General features: G+C 44.2%; 1 protein-coding gene across 1 annotated transcript in view; it reads right to left on the reverse strand.

The window, feature by feature from the left end:
- LOC134438636 (uncharacterized) overlaps positions 1–12261 on the reverse strand; it is a 32150-nt gene extending 19889 nt beyond the window's left edge. Inside the window, exons 1-2 of the mRNA XM_063188247.1 lie at positions 11308–12261; positions 10147–10189 (exon numbers count right to left, since the gene is read on the reverse strand). Coding sequence (XP_063044317.1) covers positions 10147–10189; positions 11308–12261 — 997 coding nt within the window. The remainder of the gene's footprint in view (positions 1–10146; positions 10190–11307) is intronic.
- Between the last annotated feature and the right edge of the window lie 12348 nt (positions 12262–24609).

Genomic DNA, 24609 nt, shown 5'->3' on the forward strand with positions numbered 1-24609 from the left:
ATTTCAGTCTTCAACAGAGTCTACACCTCAATACATTACTACAACATCAAATACAAAATCAATACATTCAATACATTACACATACAGTAGGCTAGCCTACATCACTGAATAATACTAGTTCAACTAGTTCAATACTAGTTCTGCTTCAGCATGTAGTATCACTTCTTCACTGTGCAAATATCTTCCTCCTGTGACCTCCCCCGTGGCAGCATCCAGACACATGGAGTATGTAAGGAGCATTTTCTCATGCAAAAACTGGTAACCCCCCCCCCCCCCCCATCCCTCTTTCTCCCTCTCACCCTCTTCCCAGTAAGGTATCATCTACTCTCTCTCTCTCTCTCTCTCTCTCTCTCTCTCTCTCTCTCTCTCGGTCGGTCTCTGTACATTTATGTCTGCCTTGCTCTCTCTTGCTTTGACCCCCCCCCTGCCCTCTCTGGCATCTGCATGTATGTATATTGGAAGGATTGCGTGGCAGATCTGTCTCTACACTTGTCATGCTGGCATAACATTGTGACTGTCTTAGGGGAGGATTGTCTCAGGGAGGGACTTGTCACAGCAGAGAAGCTGAAGTGCTCTTTGCATTTAAACACCTCCTCCCAGAGCAAGATCATTAGAAAAGATAACAGCATTGGTTAATGACATAATATCCTTAAAGTGACCAATCTTTTGATTAAGATTGAAGCAAGAAGCAAAGAGATAGAGGGAGGAGAGCCAGAGCCAGAGTGGCACAGGTATACAGAGAGACACACAGATAGTCAGACACACAGATTTCGGTAGATGGAGTGACAGACAGTCAGAGACACACTAGACAGACACACAGATTTTGGTAGACTGAGTGACAGACAGTCAGAGACACACATACAGACAGACACACAGATTTTGGTAGACAGAGTGACAGACAGTCAGAGACACACTAGACAGACACACAGATTTAGTAGACAGAGTGACAGACAGACAGACAGAGACACACATATAGACAGACAGACAGACATACAGACAGACACACACAGAGATAGACATCGACAGCTTCTGCACCTGTACAAATACATGTACAGTGTGCGTACAACAGTATTTAATGGTGAATGTAAAATAAATATGGCTATGCGGGTGATGCTTAGCATTGTCTGTCTTGTGTCTTGTGTGTTGTGTTTTACAAGCATGGCTGCCGAGCATCGGGGTGACTGGTGAGACCTGGGCCAGGTGTGTACCGATACCGTCCTCTACTCTCCTCCAGTGGAGCTTCTTTCATCCCCCTGGATTCCCTGCACTGCATTTTCTGCACACGACATCTCATTCATGTCAGTCATGGGTGCAACGCCCAAAGCCCTCTTATCCTGTGTTAAACTTAACTTAGGTAAATCTGAACACCTTTTCTATTTGAACTGTATATCACAGAACAATGGAAATGGTTGGGTAAAAGGACTTTTAATCCAAGTCACTATTGTTCTCAGGGTAGCTGAAAGCTTTGACCTATGTCCGGGACAAATCCCTCTGAAAGGGGCCCCCCTCTCAATCGATACAATGTAATGGGGTCCCAATCCTGGGGCCTCTTTTCCCTAGGCCTGGGACAACGAACTTTTTTGTCCCCTCCTGTCTACAGGCCTTACAGGAAGAGGACTGATTTGCACATTGACAGGGCCGCTGACAGCTTTTGCCGGACCCAGAACAAAACCATCAGAAAACGCCCCCTCCCCACAGTGTAATGGGGTTCCAATTCTGGGCCCCTCCTTTCTCTGGGACAGGGACCCAACTGACCCTTTTGCCCCCCTATCAGCGGGACTGGCAAGGGCAATTAAACAATGTGAAAAGGGAATATCTTACCCTTTCTCTCATATACTGGTCATGAACATTAACACAGAGGGATATGCCCCCCATGATGAAGATCCTTATTGAAATGTCTTTAAGCTCCAGGAAGAAGTGCTGCTAATATCTTTGAATAACATGACCTGACTGAAAGAGAATCTTCACTGGGAATCTACAGAGATTTGATGATTATCTATGCTAATACTGTTAATATTGTTCTGATGCTTGTCTAGATCTGCACTTAAGTCACTGTTTCCCATTCACTGTATCCATTGCCCTTGGGATAACCTCTGTGGCGCTATGGCTAGGTGGTGTAAAACAAAATATGACACCCCACCCGAGTCCTCCTGACAGCAGCAAGGTGGCCCACAACCCCCCAGCTGTTGCTTATGTCCCTGGGCCACCCCCAGCACACATACAGTATGCACACACGAACACATCTGAAAGGGTCCCCCATCCAATACATACAATGTAATGAGGGACCCAATTCTGGCCCCCATCTCTCCCTGGGCCATGGACAACTGACCCCTTTGCCCCCATTGTCTGTTTCCCAGCATACACACACAAACATTCACGCAGATGCAGAGACATGCACGCAGGCGCGCACGACACGTACGTACACACGCACACATGCACGCACACACGCACACTCGCGAACACGCACAAACACACGCACACACACACGCGCACACGCACACACACACACGCACACACACACACACGCACACACACACGCGCACACGCACACACACACACGCACACACACATCAGAGAAAGCTGGATCCAGTCACCTTGTCTGCCCCGCACGTAGCCGGTCAACAAACCCCCTTTGCGGCGGCCGAGCGCTTGATTATGGTCTTTTAATTACAGGGGGAAAGCGAGTGGACGCTGGTCGATAAAGCAGGCCGTAAAACCAAAGCGCTGCCTTCATTACAAGGGGCATAACAATGTTTCAAGTTATTCAAGGGGACAGTAAAATTTGGCAGTGTTGCGTAACTCCACACTTAGAGAGTCGATTTGACATCTAAGAGTGTATTTGGTCTCACAGTATTCTATAAGTGTTGAGTTAACTCCTTTTTACATCCTTTTTTTAAACTGTGGAGACATAGCAAGCCTTGGCATGTCTCCGTTTTCAGTGTGCAGCTCTGCCACATTTCCATTTCATGAGGACTGTGGGGAAAAGAGATGAGTTCAGTTAAGGTACCAGGAAAACACGCACGCACACACGTAGCCACGCACGCACGCACGCGCACACACACACACACACACACACACACACACACACACACACACACACACACACACACACACACACACACACACACACACACACACACACACACACACACACACACACACTAACCAACTAAGGGGTTGAAATCTAACCTTCACAAACACATCCCCACATTTTCACAGATAAAAAAGGTGCATTACAATAAGCCATGGCATGACGTGGCAGCTCTTGACCTGACCTGAAAAGGCAAGGGGAGGTTGACGCCAGATTGAGGCCGTGTGTATGTTTGTGTCTGTGTGTATTTCACACAGGCAATTCCCACCTTCTCAACACTGGACGCAGGGCCACTGACAGCTTTGGCTAGGCCTGGGACAAAACCATCTGAAAGGTCAACCCCCACTCAATACATACAATGTACAGTAATAAGGACCCGATTCTGGGCCCTTTCTCTCCCTGGGCCCGGGCCGACGGACCCAGCCCCCATCCCCCATCCCCCATCCCCCATCCCCCATGTGCCTTCAGGACATCTCACGTCACGCCGCGTTATTATGCCTGAGCGAAGGCCGAGGTCATGAGCGAATGCCGTGCCATCCTCACCAAAGCTGTCAACAAATAAACACACACCTATCACACACCCTGACACAGAAGACAGCACCTCCATCTTTCCAAGGCAGTGGATGATGCGCTATCTTCAGAACCTCTCTGGATGAGCTGATTTATCGACAAACACATAGTCCCCATCCCTACTGGCACAGGAGAAAGACAGGCAGCAGCTCCACAGCATATTTACAAGTAGGGACTACTGCAGTGTTTGAGTCTTTTTTAAAAGATTTTCTTTGGTCTTTTACGACTGTATTGATGATAGGATAGTTTTGAAAGGTGGACAGGAAGCGAATGGGGAGAGAGATGGGGAGGTGTCGGCAAAAGACCCGGGCCGGGAATCGAACCCGGGTCGGTTGCATGGCAGATGACTACCTCATCGGTTGGCCACGGCAGGGCCGCAGTGTTTTAGTCTTATTCATTTTTGTTGTCAAGCATTTTTGTTGATACAGCAGACAGACAGGCAGCAACACTGCTATTCTGACGAGGCAGAGGAGAAGATGGCCGCCATCTTCAACATCTGTCTGGACCAAGTGGAGACAAGCTGTCTAGTCTCTTGTTAGTCCCAGGACATGCTTGCAGCAGGATATGCGAACACGTTGCCATATACATTTTATGTCAATTTTTGCGCGCACGGTAGAGCACTAGACACAATATATACGCAGACAAATGCATAGTACGGTGTAATATCAGTAATATTGACAGAACAGCAAGGGGCGATCTTCTATGTTGAGGTCGCGATAGAGTCAAACAATGATGAAGCCCCGTTGGCCATCTGCCCCCTACATGATACCTCCACTATTGTGCGTTGACCTCTGATCACGCGGTTGTGTGAACAATTTAAGGCTCACAGCGAGCATGTCCCTGGCCTAATCAACACTGACAGTTTTACAAAACACTTGAAAGACTTGAACACGCAAATTGAAAGAGAAATAGAAATCTGTTCAAGCAAAGTGACTAAGCATTTGCTTTTTATCAGGCAACACTAATGTCTGTAATACACTTTTTGCATTAACCCGCTAAAACACAGCGTTATAATTTTGTTGTTACCAGAATGGCAATGACTGAGTTGTAGTGCATTACTTAAGGCCTTGTGTTATGTCATAGTAGAATATAGGTAAATGGGAGCTTGCGTAAATTCTACCAGGGAGACTCGAATTTCTCGGCTGTCAAACTTACTAGGCTAACCATCCAATCTCCCTTTTGACAGATCATACATGCGTCATCATTGCCCAGGGTCGTCAACCAATCACAACGCGAGATTTGGGAATCCCGTTACACATCACTCATGCATCGTTCCCTCTCAGCCAATGGATCGCATTCACGTTTGTTTAAAAATCAGTCACTCATTCTGTTCTCTGCTTTCCAGTTAAGCCGACTTTGAAGTGGCTGTCCGGCGTTTTCGTTATCAAACATTCTGTTCTTTTTCTACCTGGTTACTTGATAACTCCTCACCTTGCCTTTGCTGGGATGGGATTTCCAACCGCTCAAACGCGTGGCACGCAATCGGTGCTTTTTAATAGCCTAATAATTTTCTCGCAAGGCTTCAATCAATTTGTTTGGCACGCCGCTCCCTGATTTCCTGACGCTTGTGGATTTGCTTTTGAACTAGCCTGCCTGTGGGTGGATTTCCCCGAACTGGTGTAATTCGTGAGTAACCTGGCGGCTTTCCCTTCACTTGTACTGCGGACCCAGGGAACGTTTATCTCAGCGAATGACTATTTTTGCGGGGAAGTTGTTGTCCAGGCAAGTCGCCTCTTATGCCTCATACTCGGCTTGTTGCACTGTCTCGGATATCAGTCTCGTATGCCGCTGGTTGACTGATGGCCTACGTCTCGTTTGCGGTCATTTGGGAGAATTCCATGAACTGGTTGGAGTGACTTTTGGAACATTTGCTGGGGAAGGGCGGAATCGAAGTAACTGGGCCCGCGGTGCTCTCTCGTTGCGCCTCGCGCACTTAGCCAGCTTATCTGCTCAGCACATTTGTTTTTTCGGAGGGTACTGCGAGTCACAATTTAGGCTACTTGGTCCTCGTCAGCCTCATCTGCTGCGGATGGACTGGTGATTCGCTTGCCAATATTATAGAGCATTTATGAACCGGTTGGTGTGGCTTTTTTTCGGAACGTTTGCTGGGGGTAGCCTACAGATTTAAATGGGCTACTTATATATCGAAGCGCCTCGCCCGCATGCATAACCCGACATTACCTTCTGTGTTGTTTCGTGCTACTGCCTGTCACGATACCGGACGGAGGACATTGCAGAGCCATGCACTCGTTCTTAATTGTCCTGATTACGAACGTACTTCCTGTGTTCCGGAGCGATGTTGCAAGGACCTCAGCCTACGGGCCGTAGCACCGCCTACAGTTTTTCATTCATGTGGATTCCGGTCGTGCGTTCATCAGTTTGCACCCGCCTATTTTCAATGTTCCGTTCAGTAGCCTATGCCCACAACACGAGCCTATTTTACGTTTTCGTTTGCATGGACTGGCCCATGTGGCGGAGGAGTGGCGGTCTCGTTGACTTTTAAGCGTTATGACTTCGGTTCGTAGGCCTAGACTGCTGGATCGCACATTAAGCTTGTGCGCGCTTGCCAATCATCACTTAATGTCATCGCACTGCCGGCAGTTTGTATTGATAAGTGTACCTTGCTTCCTCACTCCCGCTTCAAGTCATTCAGGGCTGGATTAAGTTAAAGGGACACTGTGTGAGATTTTTAGTTGTTTATTTCCAGAATTCATGCTGCCAATTCACTAATTACCTTTTTCATGAATACTTACCCCCACCATCAAATTCTAAGTATTCCTTATGACTGAAAAAATTGCACTTTTCTTACATGTAAGGGGGGATCTTCTCCATGGTCCACCATTTTTTGAATTCCCAAATAGCAATTTTTAGCTCCAAAAATGACTTACTTGGACCATACTAGAAAATGTTGTTTATTACATGTTAAATGTTCATGTAAAGACCAAATTTGGCAATAGGCAGCTCAGTTTCAATGAGCAGCATAGTTGCAGTTCTTTTTTTTGACCATTTCCTGCACTGTGTACCTTTAAAGATCACGCAGGGCTTTCGGCCTGCGCCCGGTCGCCGAGCATCGAGGGATATTGTAGCCGGTCGCAATACCTTGTCTATTTCGAGTTATTCTGATCACAATAGGCTACATGTACACCGTCCAAATTTAAGTAAATGAATGAGTGATATCCGTGGGAAGTACATCGATGATGACCGTTAATAATCATAATTAAATTATACATGAAACTCTGCCCATGGAGTCCTGTCAGGGTTCTGATCACTCCCCTTTGGTAGCCATCTATGGGCTAACCCTCTCACTCTGCACACCACTCGTGCCCTTAGGCTTCATTGGAATCGTCAGGGCGCTCGGACTGTGATGTGTCGTATTGCGTTTGTTTTCTCATATCTGGTGATGGTGGTCTCTGCTGCTTTCCCGTACACTTTCACATACACGTGCGTCTGCGCTCCACGTAGGGCATACGTCATGCACTGGGCATCGGCCCCAACGTCGGACTGAGCATCGGCCCCAACGTCGGACTGGGCTCTGGCCCCAACGTCGGACTGGGCTCTGGCCCCGACGATGGACTGGGCTCTGGCCCCGACGATGGACTGGGCTCTGGCCCCGACGATGGACTGGGCTCTGGACCCGGCGACGGTATTGGCCCCGACGACGGACTGGGCATCGGCCCCAACATTGGACTGGGCATCGGCCCCAACGTCATCCTGGGCCGGCGACTCTACATCATCCTGGGCCGGCGACTCTACATCATCCTGGGCCGGCGACTCTACATCATCCTGGGCCGGCGACTCTACATCATCCTGGGCCGGCGACTCTACATCACCCCGGGCCGGCGACTCAACATCACCCTGGGCCGGCGCCTCAGGGCTCGTGCATCAACGGCACACCTCAACATTGCCCTGGGCTGTCGCACCTCAACACCACGGCTCAACACCACGGCTCAACATCACAACTCGGCATCACAATGGGCCATCGTCTCAGCATCGCACTGGGCTGTCGCCCCAACTTTAACGCCAGTCACCTGGTTGTATCGGTATCCTCATCCATCCTGCATGACGAACTTATCGCAGCTACCCACTGGTAGCGAGTAGGAGTTTATGTCTATTTTGATATGCCGTTTTTGTTCTGGTGCCGTTATTCAGTGATGTTTCAGCTTTCTGCTCTGTCCCTCTCAGGTCTCGATAACCGGCTCTCCAACTCTCCTCTGTCGTAAGCTCGCACTTTCTGCATTCTCCTGACTAAGGTGCCACCCTTTTTTATTGCTAGTCTAATCATGCAGTTACCGCAAGTTGTCTCTCTCAACCAACCAGGGCATCCGCCCCACTGCCTGTGTCCATGCCTGCTTTGCACAAGCATTCACCGCGCCACACCGCGTAGGCGTTTATCATAACTGACATGGTGTTATTATTCTTGGTCGAGATGTTTTCTTGGTGTTTCATTCATTGTTCGTTTCAGCTACAAGCTCTGCTCTCTCCCTCTCTTAGGTCATGATTACCAGTTGTCTGCCGATTCTCCTCTGTTTTAACCTGACCTTTCTGCTATCCTGGCCGAGGTGCTCGTCTTTTAATGTTAGCCACTCATGCTTTGTCTAAAGCTGTCTCTCTCACCACTCTGGGCAGACGCCCGCATAGTGCAGGCTTTCAGCCGCTGGTCGTCCGACGCATGTGCGTCTTGCATTCGGCTCATTCCTCGCTTTGTCATCTGGCTCAGTGTACTGTTTCTGTTCTGTTAACTCTGTTTCGTTCTTCTCGTTCCTCGCCCAAGAGGTATACAGCACGCTCGTTCAGAATCGGCGTGGCCACCACGGCCGCTAAGCGGGGTCTGTCCCCTACTGCGATCAAGGCGCTGGGCCGTTGGTCGTCTGGCGCATACGCTTCCTGCATTTGCCTCACTCCTCATCACGTCGTTGAAGCATGCTATATCTGGTCTGTAACTTTATGTTTTCTATTCTCATTTCTGGTGACGGTGGTATTTTGCTGCACCGGCGGCATTCACTCTATCTCTTGGGGGGCTATCGCTCCGGTCACCCGGTCATGTCTGTATTCTATCCTTCTCTCATCTATCAGATCGATTTTATAGTGGTCTGTAAGCCTGTTATCTCTATATTTTGTAACATTGAACCAGCCTGGCTAGTTGCCATGGTTGTTTATCCATGATGTCAACTATCATACCACATGGGTGATTCTCACGAAACGCGCAACAAACGTGTTTTGACAACCATTTTTTCAAAAGACTTTTTTGATTGAATTTCTTTTTGAATCAGTTTCATCAAAGTGTATAGTTACTAAACACAATAATTTAAACTTACCTGACAATTCTTTAAAACACTTTTTTTTACGTTTTACAAGTTCAGGTCTGTTTAAAATCTCATTACCGCAATTTTTGTTTTCATTTTATTTCTCAGGGAAAATGATTGTTCTTACCGTTACAATCACTGATCATTAATAGTTGTATTGGGGGCTACATAAAACAATCAAAAACTTTAAAAAAATATATTATTTTAATTTAAGAATTTTGTGTTTTTCCTCATTACCGCAATATGATCCTTTGTTTTCCACTGTATTTTTAGGATATTTCAACAAGAACATACTATTTCTGTCCAAAATTAGGCAGTAGTGAAAGAGACATTATATATTTTGTGTTATTGACAGATATAAATTAATTCGGTTTTCCAATAGTATTTTTAAAAATAAGTGAAGCGCTCATTTCGGTAATGAGAACAATGTTTCGGTAATGAGAATGAGTTTTCGGTAATGAGAATAAGAAGGAATAAATGACAGAGCAAACAAATACATTATCCACATGACTTGTACAATTTATTATCATTGTCACTAAAGTAAAGACAAAGCCCCTTGGGCATAAGTAATCAAATTACACATAAAAAGATAAAACAATTTTTAAAAATGCTAAAACAATATACAATATAACAGAGTTGGTAATATTTCCCTGCTTTTGTGTGCAGTAAAACAAACATTCAGACATTATATAGCACTTTTTTTTAGCGTCAATCCATTTTCAAAGGCACAGGAAAACCAAATAATGACTAACAGGTCTCAAATTGTAAACATTCATAATGCAGAGTAATCTAGAGGAGTTAATTGCACTTTGTGAAGGAGGCATAACTGTGTAAAACATAAATTGTCAATCAGTCCTCACATTGTAAACAGAACAGAAAATAGGTTCAAAACATTAATGTAAATGGATCACATTTTTGTGGGTGATGCACAATTGTGATGCAGAACTGAAAACATACAATGTGACAGTTACCTCTTTGTAAACATATAACATACAGAATCAAAACATCCTTCAATCTAATGCTTCTTGGCATGCTTCATCCAAATTTCTGGTAAGACACAGAAATGCCTAGCGGACGATGTGATTGGAAGAGGCTCAGGGATGACGGCTACGATATCGTCACGGTAATACCAAACTTTATCTCCTGGAATATTTACTCCGCTTGAGAAAAATTTGTTCTCACCTGCAGAGTACATGGCATCAACCTCAAACTGTTCTTTTTCAATCTGGAAACAGAAGGCACACAACAGATTGTTAAGTTTTTACTCGTGTTTTATACATAGCATGTGGGAGAGACTGAGGTTAAGATTTGTGTAAAAAGTTGTAGAAACTTCTACAATGAAAGCCCAGCTGGGACACTGCCACTGTCATTATGACAGCACGAAATTGTATTTATGCGTCACTCATGCAAGGGTGCAGCCCTACAGGGCACCCCAAGGGAGCAGTGCAACTGGATGTTACCATGATGAGGGTACCTCAGTCATGGAGGTGGATGGGGTAGAGCACTGTTTCAGCACTCCCCCACCAACCTGGTTGTATGGAAGTCAAACCGACAACCTTTAGGCTACAAGCCTGACCCCCTAACCACTTACCAAATATTGATAATGTGTGGACCACAGTGTGTATGCTGAGTAGGTATATGTTTTAACAGACTGTTCAAAAGCTTCTAACCACTTTTACTGGTTGCTGCTTGCACTAGATTGAAGAATGCATGATGTGCATGATTTCACACACCTGAGTGACAGTGCCTGGATAGAGATCACCATCATAGCGGACTAAAACCCATGTCCCCACACGGATGATGTCATCTGGGGTTTCCTCTTGTGGCTCCAATTCTTTTTCAGCAAAGCTGAATTCTTTTGGCTGATAGCAGTCACAGTGCCTGTCACAGAAACAAGAAAGCTCCCTGATCTTCACAACGCCTGGGCTGGATGACACAAGCTTTAAAAACAAAGAAAACAGATCGTTACATGAAAAGTGTTAATGACTTAACCTGACATTTTATTTCATTACAGATATTAACAGCACACCTTGAATGACATATGGCAGAAAAAAACACAATTTATTTGTGAGCGTCAGATTTATCATTACTTCTAGGAAAGACACCTCATTCAGCTTCAGTTTCAGATGTTAAAATATTTACCTGATGAACTCTCATCGTACCAGGCAATGCCTTCAGGCTTGGTGGCACTCTCTCACTGCTCCTCATGACATCCTCCTCGGAAATTTGAAAGATTTTGATTGAGGAAGAACTGGTGAGCTCATTGTATAACGAATCAGCATCTGGGATGTTTGTTCCATACGAGACAATTCTGTCTGCCAGGTTTTTTAGTGCTCCTCCCACACCGTCAGGAGCTCCTTTGCCATGAGAGGCTTCGCTAAAATTCCAGGTGACATGTTGGAATCCCATCAGAAAAGGCACCGACGATGTTAGATAAAAGTTGGTCTTGTTTCTATATTGGGACGTAGGGCCATCAGACATGAAGTGGATAGTGTTGACTTCAGGGTGTTCATCCCTCAGCTTTTTCAGCACTGGCTCTAAGTGAGCCCATGTAGCACAAGCGTCATGTCGTACACATGAGGACACAGAGCAGAAGCACTCCACTCTCCCACCACTCAAGTATCTGACTCCTGTGTGGAGGCTCACTTGCTGCTTTCCTGGAGCAAAATGCATGTCTTGTATTTCAGTGGCGTATTTACACGCGTAATTTTCACTGTAGTCAATGTGTATGACTGTTTCTGCATTGGTCAGGGTGTTTTTGAGGTAGTGCAGCCTTTCAAATTGATGGGAAATGTTATAAATATGGATACAGAACTTGGGTAGGTCGTCGTACACCATCTCCACCAGCTTCTCAATGGTTGTGCTTCTTTTGTCCAGTACTGTGGATCGCATTTCCACTTCATATGAAGAGCCATCTTGATTTTTTCTTGTTATTGGCACAGTCCTCGTCATCCATTCCTCAAAGGTCACCGTGTTGTTTTTTGTGGAGGGGTCCAGATTGAGGTCAGGCTTTTTTTTCTGAGTGCAGTCAGTGCACTGGCCATACATACACAGCTTGTTGCTTATAGCACAGACGGTTCTGGCAACTACATCGGTGGGGGTTTTCATTGGAGTGATTCCACTTTGGTGCAATTTCATTACTTTGAATTTGAAATTCTCATGTATCTTGCAGGCACATGTCTCTCTTTCTGAAGATTTTGGGGCAGTGATCCAGAAGGGGCGCAGTTTGCAGAACTGGGCAAAGGAGATGGTGTTGTCTGGATGATCTTGAAGGAATTTTTTGTGGAGGCAGGTCATGGTATTATTAAGCCTTCTTCTACGATATATTTGTCCCTGTCTGCGGACCTCACCGGATTTCCCATTCCGAACAGTTGAATTGTCATCACGGTTCAAGAAGCTCCAGACTCTGGCTTTCAGTTGTTGCCTTCGGTTATGTGGTAATTGCAGTCGTCTTTTAATTCCTGTATTTGCAGTCATGCCTCGTTCCTTATGTTCAGTTAGTCGTGCCAATTTTTTCTTCATATTAATCAATTCTCTGTCTTTGTTGGCCAGTTTTTAATCTGCCTCTCTCAATTTCATTCTCAATTTGGAGATCACACTTTTCTTTTTTGGGGTAGGGGTAGATTCATGCTGACGTGGACCTGGCCTATGGGCATCAAATAATGGCTCCTGAGGAACAAGAGGGTCACTAGAAATGGGTAGTTGAGGTTCCTCAAAAGAAGGGGTGAGGTCGAGAATTGCCCTCTCATCTTTTTTCTTTTTGTAATGCCTTGCAAAGTTTTTCCTCCATTTACTCTTCTGTCTCGCATGCTCAATAGCAGTCATCTGTCCCACTGACTTGAGTTTTCCATTTAGCTTTCTTTGTTGATACCTGAAAGAATGAAAACAATAAAGGATTACGGTATAATAATTTGCTTTCATACAAATACACTTGCTGTCAAGTCTTGATATGAAACCACATGGGTAAGCAAGCTGGATATTGCTTGTAGCCTCTTACTGCAGCAGGGGTCGCCGGCAACCCTATTCACTTGCTCAACATGCTTAACTACATCATAACAACATTGCTGTGACATTACAGACAGCCATAGTGCTGCGCTAAGGGGTTAAAAGTTCGCATTACACAGGAACACTAATTGGCTGACTACTCTTTACAATCTGACAATATAACCTAAACGGTTTGTCACCTCTCTCTCTCCTTCCTTCTGTACTCCTCTAACAGTGTTGGGTCGCTGTAAATTTTTTCTCGGTGCTTCCTCAAGCTCTCCTTGGCTGCCGCTTTCTTTTGCAGACTTCTTTTCAACCTGGTTAATGCAAGTGAGAAAGAAATTATGTACACACATGTAGTGTAAGTAATGCGCTACATGATGCGCTACATACTATATTGTGTAATTGTTCTAATAGAAGTGATAAATATTATATATTACTTACATAACACATAATACAACAGTACAGTACAACAGTATATATACAGCTCTAGGCCACTTTATTAGAATAGCATGAAAAAGTTGATTTATTTCCATAATTCCATCAATAATGTTAAACTGTCATGGATTATAGATTCATGGCCCAGTTTTTTTTAACTATTCCAATCATTCAATTGTTTATTTTTACATATTTTGGTCTTCCAGCTCAAAAAACCCATGAATTGGGAAATTCGCATCATTAGAATATTGTAATAAAATCACAATTTTCTTCATCAAAATTCGTTTCACATCAGTGCACATCAAATCAGTTGAAATTTGCTACTTTCTACATAACATGCACTGTTCAATACTTGGTTAGGACTCTCTCTGTCTTAATAACGGCCATAATGCGTTTAACATTGAAGTCAATGGCAGAAACAGTGCATGGGAGTTATGGAAGCCCATCCATATCCTTGATGCTTTGCTGTCAGCTGTTCTTGTTTGCTGACCTGGTGTCCCACACTTCACTCTTCAATATACCCTGTAGATTTCCATGCCACGTTTTGGCGCTAACCCACCAGTTTAATTCTAAATCACCAGAAATGAAACCCCATTGAAAATGAATGGGGTTTTATTTATGGTGAGTTCGAATTAAACTGGTGAGTTAACACCAAAACGTAGCATGGGTATCTACGGGTATATTGAAGAGTGAAGTGTGGGTGTAGGTCAACAAACAAGAACAGCTGACGGCAAAGCATCAAGGATATCTGGGCTTCCATTACTCCCATGCACTGTTTCTGCCATTGACTTCAATGTTAAACGCATCATGGCCGTTATTAAGACAGAGAGTCCTAACCAAGTATTGAACATTGCATGTTATGTATAAAGTAGCAAATTTCAACTGATTTGATGTGAAACGAATTTTGAGGAAGAAAATTGTGATTTTATTACAATATTCTAATGATGCGAATTCCCCAATTCATGTTTTTTTTTTAGCTGGAAGGCCAAAATATGTAAAAAGAAAAAAATGAATGATTGGAGTAGTTAAACATCTGGGCCATGACTCTACAATCCATGACAGTTTAACATTATTGATGGAATTATGGAAATAAGTCAACTTTTTCATGCTATTCTAATAAAGTGGCCTGGAGCTGTACAACGGTATATTCTAGTATATTGTATAACAGTACATTCTGCACAAAATGCCCCATTACAACCATGTTGGAAAAAATTCTGGCGTTTTGGAAACTCACTGACAGTAAAAGAGAAAACATCAAAGACCTCATATGTACATCAGTATTAACAGGCTTTGCTTAATAGTTTGTAGAACCACCTTTGGAAGCAACTACAGCCTCAAGTCTTTGAGTATGATGTCACAAGCTTGTCACACCCATCTTTTGGCAGTTTTGCCCATCCTGTGTATATATGGGTTGTTAACACTTTATAATAATGTCTTCTTATAAAGCATTAATAATGCTTTGTTAATAATGAACAAATGATGAACAACATACTAACAAATGTAAATGTCTGATGAATGTTTTGTTCATATATTATATTTATCAAACAATTACAATCTTGAACACATTATTTGTAGATATTTTATAAAGCATGAATAATAAATACATTTGTCAATGTTTTGTTCATCATTAGTTAATTTATTACTGAGTCTTTATAAGCAGACATTATTGTAAAGTGTTACCCATGGGGTTTTTTTTGTTTATAAACACAGTGTTGTGAGGAGGGCCAAGGCACTGGGAGCCAACAACTTGAGCTAGTTTTTTGACCGACAGTGGTTTCAAACAATCAGAGGTTGAGTTGTGCACAGCTTGGGTCACGCAGCCAGGGGTAAACAAAAATTGAGATGGGTAAGTGCCTTTCTAAATCATTTACCACAGGTGGACTCCTTTTTAAGGATCTCATCTCAAGGATCATTAGTGGAAACAGGATGCACCTGAGCTCAATTTTGAGCTTCATGGCAGAGGCTGTGAATAGTTAAGTTCATGTTGCTTCTTAGTTTTTTATTTTTAAGATATTTTCAGAACTCTTAAGAAAACTGTTTCACATGGTCATAATGGGGTATTTTGTGTAGAATTTTGAGGAAAAAAATAATGTAATACAACTTGAAATAAGGCTGTGAATACTTTCCAGATGCACTTTACATTATATTACATCTATTACAACATTACACAACTGAAACACGTATTTTCCAAATGTAAATATATTCTACATGTAAATCAGCTTAGAGTCTCATCACCGAAATGGAGAATCCTACTTACCGAAAGATGTGTGATGTATTGCGGTAATTAGAAAGTGCATTGCGGTAAAGAGATGCCCCCAAACAATTTCGCCAAAATGTGGCATTAGCCATTACAACTCAGCTTAAGAATGACCATTGTCAAATTCAGAAGTAAAATACCCTATTATCAAACAAAGTTTAGATTAAAAACATATAGTCATTTAAACAACTTTGCGGATTTCGGTAATGAGAATCATTTTTGTCGTGTTCATGCATTTTTTAGACAAATCATGACATTGCATAGGAGCAGAAAATAAAGGTGACCTACCTTGTTGTCATCTTGGATCTTCTGTTAGAGCAGGTGCATTGTGGGTAGTTTCAGGTGATATTGCAATTCCTATAGCTTCTAATTAGAGTTCTCAAATATATTGCGGTAATTAGACTAACAACAGGTGGACATGGTTTTTTCTTAAAATATAATGAGCATGTACTATTGAAATAGCAAAAAACACATCATTTACAGAAATGTTTAATATATATAAATGTATTTATATTTTTATTTTATTTTTTTTATTATTATTTCTGCATTTTTCCCTTGCTCAAAGACAAGAAATTTAGGTCAGGACACATTGCGGTAATGAGAATTTGCCTATAAAATGGATAAAAAGTGGAATATTATAAAAATATTTCTCAAAATCACCTAGTGTACCAGAAAGAACACATTTTCCTTTACAGTTATATAGTGGTATCAAAAGGATTTATGTCAAATTTCACCACTAAAACATCATGGACATTGATTTTTTTTGCTTCGTGAGAATCACCCACATATTATAGCCTACATTCATTCATCCATCCATTCATTTACTCATTCATCACCATGTTCTACTCTCTCTCCTAGGTCACGATTCCGGCTCTCTACCTACTGTCATAATCTAAGTTTTCAGCGCTCTCCTGACCAAGGTGCATCTATCAATCAAATCATAACGCTCTGCTGTGTCTCTGCTCTCAGCGCATCCGCGCCATGTCTTCTCGCATAGCCTAAGGTACCGACATTATCATCATCACCATCATCATCACAGGCTTCATGCCTCCGCTAGACCACCGCCCATAAGCTTAAGCCTTAGAACATCCCTATCATTTATAATCTCATTTAATCTATCATCATTTGTCTTCCAACCTATCACCTATCACTTATCACCCATCATCATCATCATTATTATTATTATCATTGTCATCATTGTCGTCATTGTCATCATTATCATTATCATCTTTATCATCATCATCATTGTTATCATCGTCATCATTATCATCATTGTCATCATTATCATCATCATCATTATCGTCATTGTCATCATTATCATTATCATTATCATCATTATCATCATCATCATCATCATCGTCATTGTCATCATTGTCCTTGTCATCATTGTCATTGTCATTGTCATCATCGTCATTATCATCATCATCATCGTCATTGTCATCATTGTCATTGTCATCATTGTCATTGTCATCATTATCATCATCATCATTGTCATTGTCATCATTGTCATCGTCATCATTGTCATCGTCATCATTGTCATTATTATCATCATTATCATCATCATCATCATCATCATTATGCTGCCCTCGGCCTGCGTTACCGATGCAGAACTAGACAGCTAGTTAACAGTTTAAGAGGAGGCAAGCTGAAGTGTGATTTTGTCCTTTTATTTTCTTTCTTTCATTTCCTTACTGACTTGACTTGCATTTCCACATTCAATACTTCTCTTTACTCACTCTCTCAAAACTTGACACTCTCAAACTGTAAAACTGTAAACAGAAAACGAAATAAAGATACATGAATCTCACATACTTTACCATTTGCACGTGGCACAAATCTACACGCAATCCAGCGATATAATTTCAGCACACACAAACGTGACCTAGCATTGCTAAGTAGAATGAAATTAGCCAAACATTTCAGGCAAGTTAAACATCTCTTCTAGAGCCAGACAGATCGAAATACACAACAAAATATGCATGCAATTTCGTTCACAAACTAAATCTTACACAAAAGGTCACTTACAGACTTAAATTGTCCAAGGCACAAGTGTGAAAGAATACAGATTGCGGGAGAGATGAAGTCCGGTGGCTTTACGGCAGAAAACACTAGAAACACTGGCAGGAACTAACCAGGAAGTAGATTTGCGCTTAAGGCGCAGTACCGCGAGAAAATCCACTAGGTGGCGGTATTCACCATAAGATTTACGGGAGTCATACTAAACTCAGGCATGAAATTAAATGGAAGGCAGAACAATCATTATCATCACCATCATCATTGTTATCATCATTATCATCATCATCATCACCTATCATCCTTCATCTTCCGTCTATCATCAATCAATCATCTAACTAACTTTTCATGTCTTTCAGATGGTGTCTCCTTGTAAGCGGTAGGTGAGTTCACTTCTAATCTCTATTTTGGGGCAGGCTACGCCCGCCTCCATCTCCGCTGGAGGATATGCTGTCCTACCCCGGAGTTCAACGCGAAGACGGGAACCTTCGCCAAACAGATTCATGCATTTTGTATCAAGTGTAATTGTTCGCCAAACGGATTCATGCATTTTTGTATCATGTCTATTGTTCAATAAATGTTAATAACGTTCATTTGCCTCTCGAGTCTTCATGGTAGAAATGGGAGCTTGCGTAAATTCTACCAGAGAGACTCGAATTTCTCGGCTGTCAAACTTACTAGGCTAACCATCCAATCTCCCTTTTGACAGATCATACATGCGTCATCATTGCCCAGGGTCGTCAACCAATCACAACGCGAGATTTGGGAATCCCCGTTACACATCACTCATGCATCGTTCCCTCTCAGCCAATGGATCGCATTCACGTTTGTTTAAAAATCAGTCACTCATTCTGTTCTCTGCTTTCCAGTTAAGCCGACTTTGAAGCCACCACCACCCCTCCGTCCACCGTCACCAGTGGTTCCCGTCTGTTAGGGGGCAGGCTACGCCCGCCTCCATCTCCGCTGGAGGATATGCTGTCCTACCCCGGAGTTCAACGCGAAGACGGGAACCTTCGCCAAACAGATTCATGCATTTTGTATCAAGTGTAATTGTTCGCCAAACGGATTCATGCATTTTTGTATCATGTCTATTGTTCAATAAATGTTAATAACGTTCATTTGCCTCTCGAGTCTTCATGGTAGAAATAACCTTTCAATGGCTGTTACAGCGTGCCTCAAATGGTACGCCGTGCATTAAAGGGGCTACTGCAAGATGCAATTCACATCACATTTATGTTCTCACTGGCTGGATGATACACAGTAAAAAAAAATTGTCCAGAGGCTCAGGTTCTGACAGAAATCTCATAGCCTGAATGGCTATGATGCTCACTTCTCTTGACCCTCGGCTTCTCAGCATCACAAAAGGGAACACTTTCTTTCATATTACACGTAGGCTATATGTCCACGCACATACACACCACCTTTCTTTTCTCTTTTTAAGAGACGATAGAAGCATAGTCCAGTCTATGCTCTGTAAAGGTCATGTGTTATTGTGTGTTAAATGTTCAGCCGGGGGCAAGACCCCTTCAGATCAGTCCTGTCTTGTCCGCCACCTTTCAAGCTCACAGAGCTTAAAGGTCTCTGCGATATTGCATTACCTGTTATTGAAGCCCGGCAGGTTAACCTCGAGCTATAGAGCTATAGAGCTTGTTATTCAACCTTGTTACATTGTCAGACATGGCCCGGCTCTCCAGGTAGCTTTTTACATTGATGCTAGAGGTCATCTCTCCTCTATCCACCTCTTTATCACATAGGCCTACTGTACACCAGAACTGCAAGAGGCTTCTATACTGTGACATCACTCTGAATTGGTAGTGGCACCACCTCCGAGAATTGGGTCCCCATTAAATTGTATGTATTGGGTAGGGGGCTCATTCGGGCCCAGAATTGGGTCCCCATTGAATTGTATGTATTGGGTAGGGGGCCCATTCAGATGACTTTGTCCTGAGCCCAGCAAAAGCTGTCAGCGGCCCTGTACACAGGCATAACAAGGGAAGCAGAAATGAGTAGGGTTAGTTTAGTTGGGACTCGTGTAGGCAGTGCAACAGAGCACCTCTCACTGGTATTCTTTTCAATACATTTTCAATAGAGTGTTTTAGTGTGTATGCTGCTGTGAAAATGAGGGCAAAAAGTAAAAAAAAAAACAGAAGAATGCCAGGAAGATGTGGGCAAAGACAGGACGGCATCTCAAGTGGAATGTTTTGACAGTGGACAAGGTTATGTGCAGTACAAGGTAGCCGTAAGACACTCATTTCAGAGAGAGGGAGAGAGAGGGAGAGAGAGAGAGAGAGAGAGAGAGAGAGAGAGAGAGAGAGAGAGAGAGAGAGAGAGATGGTGAGTGAGTGTGTTTGTGTGTGTGCATGCGTGCGTGCGTGCGTGCGTACATGTGTGTGTGTGTGTGCGTGTGTGTGTGTGTGTGCGTGCGTGTGTGCATGCGTGTGTGTGTGTCTTTGTGCTGTGCGCGCGAGTTCACACAGAGTGTGTGTGTGAATGTCTTTTAGAATTAGCATTGCGGGATGCAGGCTCGGAGGGTTGAAGAGTGCCTCCCCAGGCTATCTCCACAGCATGGGGGAAAGCAGCGGAGATCACCATCATCAGATTAATAAGAGAACTCGAGGCAGAAGCAGGGGGCCTATCCTACGTCATGGCGATATGAGATATCCATTAAGCAGAGTTATCAGTCCAAGCCATTACAATCCACTACAATAGTGCCTCTAAGAGTTAGAGGTTGTAAGACGGTTTGGGTTTAGGCTATGATACCTAAAAGCAGGGTTAAGTAGAGTAAACAGCACACACACGCACGCACGCACGCACGCATGCACACTCGCACGCGCGCGCGCGCACACACACACACACACACACACACACACACACACACACACACACACACACACACACACACACACACACACACACACACACACACACACACACACACACTCACGCACACACTCACTCACAAGTGCGCACACACACACACACACACACACACACACACACACACACACACACACACACACACACACACACACACACACACACACACACACACACACACACACTGTTGTACATTGGGCATGTGGGTGTGTGTGTGTATGTGTCTACTCTACTAACTTAACTCTGTGCCAATTTACTCAAATCAAAATAAAGAACCTAACCCCATTTGGCATTTGCACCTATTGTTCTGTATACTTAATGTGCACTTTTTATGATGTATGCTATGATTATGTCCTTGATTGTAAGTCACTTTCGATAAAAGTGTCTGCCAAAGTAATGTAATGTAATATAATGTAAATTAATGTAATGTAATGTAAAGGCCATTGGTAGCTCATCTCGACGGAGCAGCCCTTGTCCACAACACCTGACTAGTCCTCATAGGACAGCACACCACACCACACCATAGAACAGAACAGCACTTCGAAGCACAGTCCTCTCCTCTCCTCTCCTCTCCACTCCTCTCTTCTCTTCTCTTCTCTTCTCTTCTCTTCTCTTCTCTTCTCTTCTCTCCTCTTCTCTTCTCTTCTCTTCTCTTCTCTTCTCTTCTCTTCTCTTCTCTTCTCTTCTCTTCTCTCCTCTCCTCTCCTCTCCTCTCCTCTCCTATCCCTGGGGAAAAAAGTAGTGGAGATCACGATCAGATTAATAAGGAGAACGCCATGTAGAAGCAGGGGGCCTGCCGAGCCTAGCCTGCGCAGCATGCCACAGCACACCACAGGAAAGCAGAGCACAGTCACAGCCACAGCCACAGTCACAGTCCTCTCATCTCCTCTCCTCTCCCTTGATGGAGAGCCTAATTGTGGACGACAAGACAGTTCCAGGATGCTGAACAAAAAATCGAGCATCGCTCTCACTGCCACCCCTTCACTGCTGAGGGTGACAGCCACCACAATAGGGGCAATGCGAGGCAGCCAGCCATTAGGTGTCACATACACCATTCACATCGCACAGTGATCAATACAGACCCACGCTGCCACTCAATAATGTCCGATATTGCTCACCTTGCCAAAGCCCTTGTATCCCACAGAGGCACTCATTCGTCCGTTTGTTCATTTGTTCACTGGTTCATTTTGGGTCATTGGAGGGCACTTTATAAATTAGCGGAATTCGATGAAGTCACTGAGTTATCAGGGAAATGTCACAGTGGAGTCTGAGTGCAATTTTGAGGGCATTTATTCAGTTTACAGTGCATTTGACAAAACAGACAAAAGGTTAAACTTCTTTATTTATTCGTTTATTTTACACAGCGATTGGGTTACAGTTAATTAGGGGCATGCTCAGTGCAACAGGAACCTCCACTTCAGAAAAAGATGAGGACGAATTTCATTGTTGTAGAGTACTGTATGTCACCAGCAGCATTTAACACATCACTGTTCTGGCCCTACCATGGTACAAATGGTAGGGCACTCGTTTGCTATGTGGCTGATCCGGGTTCGATTCCCAGCCCGGGTCCTTTGTCGATCCTTCCCTGTCTCTCTCTCCCAACTCGTTTCCTGTCACCATCTGCACTGTACTATCATAAATAAAGTCAAAAAGACCTTAAACCAAAAAATATCACTGTTCTGAATGGAGGTCTCTGGGTTCTTCACCGCTGGGAGTGTGAAGTCCTGAACGAAGGGGGAAAGTTATTAATCTAACACTTACGATGTCTGCTCTGGGTCTGGTCTGGCCTGGTCTGGTCTCTTTCTCCCTCGCCAGAGTGGGTTGGAGTGGCCATCTGGCATAACGGGCATTTCCCGGTGGGGCCCGCACCCTTGTGGGCCCCTAATTTCAGAAATGTTCAGAAAAAGTTTTTTTTTAAATATTTCTTAAAATAGGGGCCCACAAGGGTGCGGGGCCCACCAGTGAATCAGTTCTGCACCGCTAATTATGGGGGGCTTTAAGCCAAACATGCCCGGGCCTTACTTCTCCCCCAGTCCGGCCCTGCTCGCCAGAGTGCTCTGTGTTAGTCAGTGAGTCAGTGACCTTCCTGTGTCTGATGAAGTGTCATGACGCCACTCAGGTGCAACCTCTGTGCTATGAAGCAGCTGAAGTTCAAACCGGCTCTCATGCAATCACAACCAGACACCTTACACCGACACTGACGCTCTACGTACTGGTAGCCAAACAGCTGAGGGTTGCAAACACTCCCCACCCCCACCTCCAATTCTCTCACTCTTTCTTACACACTAACATACACGCATTCACACACGTGCACACGCACACTTACACACGCGCACGCATGCACGCACGGACGCAGGCACACACACACACACACACACACACACACACACACACACACACACACACACACACACACACACACACACACACACACACACACACACACACACACACACACACACACACACACACACACCAGCTCCTGCCTGCTCCTTTTCCAATCATTAATCTGTCTGAATGGCCGATGTGAAACAATGAGACGCGAGAACAGAAAGAGCTGTACCAAAACCATTCCATTCAGCGCCTCCATACAAAAAAGAAAAAGAAAAGAAGAAAGAAATACAGAAAAAAATGATCACACCCTTTCTTATTTATTACAATGGCTTCATCATCAGAATGGTAAGTAGCCTGCAATGCCACGCACAACAATGGGACACTGATGACAGCGATCTAAAACACGATGGCAAATAATACAGCCGGCATCGTGTCGTGTGGTCAGGGCAACTGACTGGGGGGGACAAAGGGGTGCATTGGGGGTGACCAGAACGAATTCCCCATTGCATTGTATGTGTCAGAAGGGGGGCCCTTTCAGATTACTTTGTCCTGGGCCCAGCAAAAACTGGCTGGCCCTGCATGAGGCATATTACATAACAATCTGCCTGGATTGCCGTCAGTGCAATGGGAAAGGGGTGTAGGGGGCTGGGGGTGGATGGGAGAGGGGCGGGCATTGCGTTGCATTGTAGCGAGTCTGCCTGCATCGGCCCATAGCACACCATTTCAATTAGGGTTACATATGGCCCCCCTTTACCATTTTTTCCGCCTTTTTTCCCTCCCGCTCCCCAGCTAGCTCATTCTGGCTGCGAGCCACAAGACATTAACCATAGGATGACCTCATTTGTTAGCGAGCGGAAAAAAATGAAACTAAAGCGGCACCAGTAACGTAGGGTTTGGACAGGATCTCATGAGCGATCACTAACCTCAACTCTAATCCCCAACAAAACACACAAAGACACACTGACACAGACAGAAACACGCACACACATACACACACACATACACACACACCTCCATGCCCACGGCCTCTTCCTAAAACCTGCTCCAGTCCACCTATACAGTGGGATCCCCCCCTATAATGGATTCCAACACATTGCTGTATAACATTATACATTCGTACATACATAATGTAATGAAGGGGAGTAGAGTTGCCCCGCCGGGACTCAAACCAGGGGTGAATTTCTCGAAACCAAAGTTGCTTACTACATTAGCTACTTCGTTGCTTTCAATGCATTTTCCCATTGGCAACTACCGAAGTTGCTAACAGGCTAACAACTTCCCTTTAGAGAAACTCACCCCAGGACCTTTTAGGGGACTGCACTTGGGCTCCGACTGCTACACCAAAGAGCTAGGTGCGTAAGCGTGACCGTCCGAGCACACCCACAACCCTAGTGATGACCACTCCATCACACTGCCTTTCCCTTTGGGAAGCGGACCTGTACACTTCACATACACTTGGTGTCCCTTAAGTACCACATACTTTTCCCATTCCAAGATGCCCCAAAATCCATGCTGGGGTTCCTCATACCAGGGTTAACCATGGGGTCCCTCATATGGCTAACACCAGTGTTGGGAGGTAATGCAAAAGTAATTAATTACTGTGGTGGTTTTGGGGGGTGTGATGTTGGTAAGCACAAATTCTGTAACGAAGCCAAACTAGTGGGGTCTCCCCCAGATGAGATTTTTTAAAAATAAAAACGCTCCTAAATTTTGACCACTTCAGACAGCTCCCTAGGCTACTA

Source organism: Engraulis encrasicolus, chromosome 22 (genome assembly GCF_034702125.1).
Source record: "Engraulis encrasicolus isolate BLACKSEA-1 chromosome 22, IST_EnEncr_1.0, whole genome shotgun sequence".
Lineage (NCBI taxonomy): Eukaryota > Metazoa > Chordata > Actinopteri > Clupeiformes > Engraulidae > Engraulis > Engraulis encrasicolus.